The 2122-nt window shown below is 36.0% G+C and overlaps 1 protein-coding gene across 4 annotated transcripts in view; it reads right to left on the reverse strand.

Moving 5' to 3' along the window:
* mon2 (MON2 homolog, regulator of endosome-to-Golgi trafficking) overlaps window positions 1-1114 on the reverse strand; it is an 83926-nt gene extending 82812 nt beyond the window's left edge. For all 4 annotated transcript variants that reach the window (XM_015393928.1, XM_015393929.1, XM_015393931.1 and 1 more), the window contains exon 1: window positions 626-1114. In XM_015393928.1, coding sequence (XP_015249414.1) covers window positions 626-733 — 108 coding nt within the window. In that variant the 5' untranslated portion in view covers window positions 734-1114. The remainder of the gene's footprint in view (window positions 1-625) is intronic.
* Between the last annotated feature and the right edge of the window lie 1008 nt (window positions 1115-2122).

The following is a 2122-nucleotide window of genomic DNA, read 5'->3' on the forward strand; positions in this document are numbered from 1 at the left end:
ACTTTTATGAAACAGAAAACTAGCATAAAGTCCTTGGGGGGTAAAAAACCCAAAACAAAAACTCCTTGAAAAAGAAGGTTGGCTTTGTTCTAAGCAGCATTATGGTCAAATTCAAACACTTTTTAACTTCATATCCAAATATTTAATAAACATATTTGCTGCGTTTCCATTAGGGGAATTAGTGGGCAGGTCCCATCAGTATGATTATTATTATTAATCGATACATAATGATGTCCGAATGACAGTACATTTCCTTCTATTTGAATTATTGAGTTTTACATCACTTTGGAGGATTGATCAGCGTCTGGCTTACACTAAATGCTCACCTTACAAACATGAAAAACACAAACCGATGGGGAAAAGAAAACTATTTATAAAGCGCCCTACTTGGCTAAGAGAAATTAAATACTAAAATAAAACGATATAAACAAACAAAACAACTGATAGGTGTAGTTATCCTAAAGAAAGAGGAGTCTGTCTGCAGAAAACGCAACAGGGCCCAACGGTTGTTGAGGAAACAAAACAACATTGAAGCAAAAGCCTCCATTTTTCCATAGAGAAATTGAATGAGATAAAGTTTGCCATATTTAGTGGGGGGGCAGCTTCAGGGAAAAACAGGAATTACCTCTTTGACAGGAGGGAATTTCTTCTTACACTCCATGGAGAGAGAGCGCAAGTCCGTCTGCATGTTCTCCAGCAATTTCTTCACCGCTTCGGGACTACTGGTCGACATCTTTGACGGCGTCTTTGACACAAAACCTAAAGAGAACACTAGAGGTTTACGAGCGCAGTCGCCCCCCACCCCTTCACCGCGAAGATATGAGCCGTAGCTGCTTTATTAGTAGCTCCCTTTAGGTAAGAAACTAAAAACGCCGCGGTCCATTGACACCGAACCCGACTCCTCCGCTTCGGGCGCCCCGTGAGCAGGACAGCACCGATGACACCGGCATAGGGCCCCCCTCTGAAGAACCCGCTAACAGCAGCTACGACCAGGAGCCGCCTTCACTGCGCCTGTTTCCTTTCTCACACGTAAAATGCAAGTCGAATATATATTGACTAAATGTATCTATCTGCCATCGGCGGCCGTGCCAGCTCTGCTTTCCTTCCCACAATGCTTTGGTGAACAGTGACACGTCACTCAGACTTCCGTAAACAGTAATGATCCTAGAAATATTCCTACAGCGACGCCTGCTGGCCAAAAAAAATAAAATAAAAAATAGATGCGTGAGAAACCTCGGTCCAAAACCAAGAATTGAACAAATGCCTCAGAAGGGGATTAGGGCCACTGAAAACATTAAAAAAAGTTAACTGATTTTTCAATTTTATTCAGTAAAATATGAGAAAAAAGTAAGAATTCTGACTTTAATCTCAAAATTCAGACTTTTTTTTTTTTTTTTTACAGAAATCTTACTTTTTTCTCATTATTCTAATTTGTTTTCTCACTATTCTGACTTTAATCTAATAATTCTGACTGAATTCTGACAGCTAACAAACATGTTAGCATCAAGTCGTGTCTGTTTTAGAGACTAAATTGGCTCTTTTGTTTAAATCACCTTCTGCTCTTCCTCCTCAGACATGTAAAAAGTCACCTAATTCCGTCATTTTCCACCAATGTGGAATGACAGTGCAGCTGAGTGCTCCACATCTCTTCCTTTCTGATGCCCATCTACATTAACGTCCAAAGTTCTGAGATTAAAGTCAGAATTCTGACTTTTTTCCTATATTAAACTGAAATAATATTTAAAAATCACTTTTTTTATTTTGTTTAGTGGCCCTAATCCTCTTTCGTATATATATATAAACACAAAAAGAAAAAAGATAAAGAATTTTTAACCTGGTGTCAATATATATAATTTGCATATTTTAAAATAATGTATTTAATTTCTAACATTTTTAATTTAATAAATGAATGTGGATGTTTATCTATACACATTTAAAAATCTGGTTATCTAAATTATATTAAAAACAAATACATGCATCCATTGATAATTTATTATTTATTAATATAAATAATTAGAGAAAGTTTACTACAAAATTAAAGTGTTAAACTAAAAATTGTGTTAAAGTAACTAAATATAATTAAGTAAATTCCAAAAGTGGTTGAATTGTTTTGTTTAGTGTA

Source organism: Cyprinodon variegatus, unplaced genomic scaffold, assembly GCF_000732505.1.
Source record: "Cyprinodon variegatus isolate N-32 unplaced genomic scaffold, C_variegatus-1.0 Scaffold663, whole genome shotgun sequence".
Taxonomy (NCBI): Eukaryota; Metazoa; Chordata; class Actinopteri; order Cyprinodontiformes; family Cyprinodontidae; genus Cyprinodon; species Cyprinodon variegatus.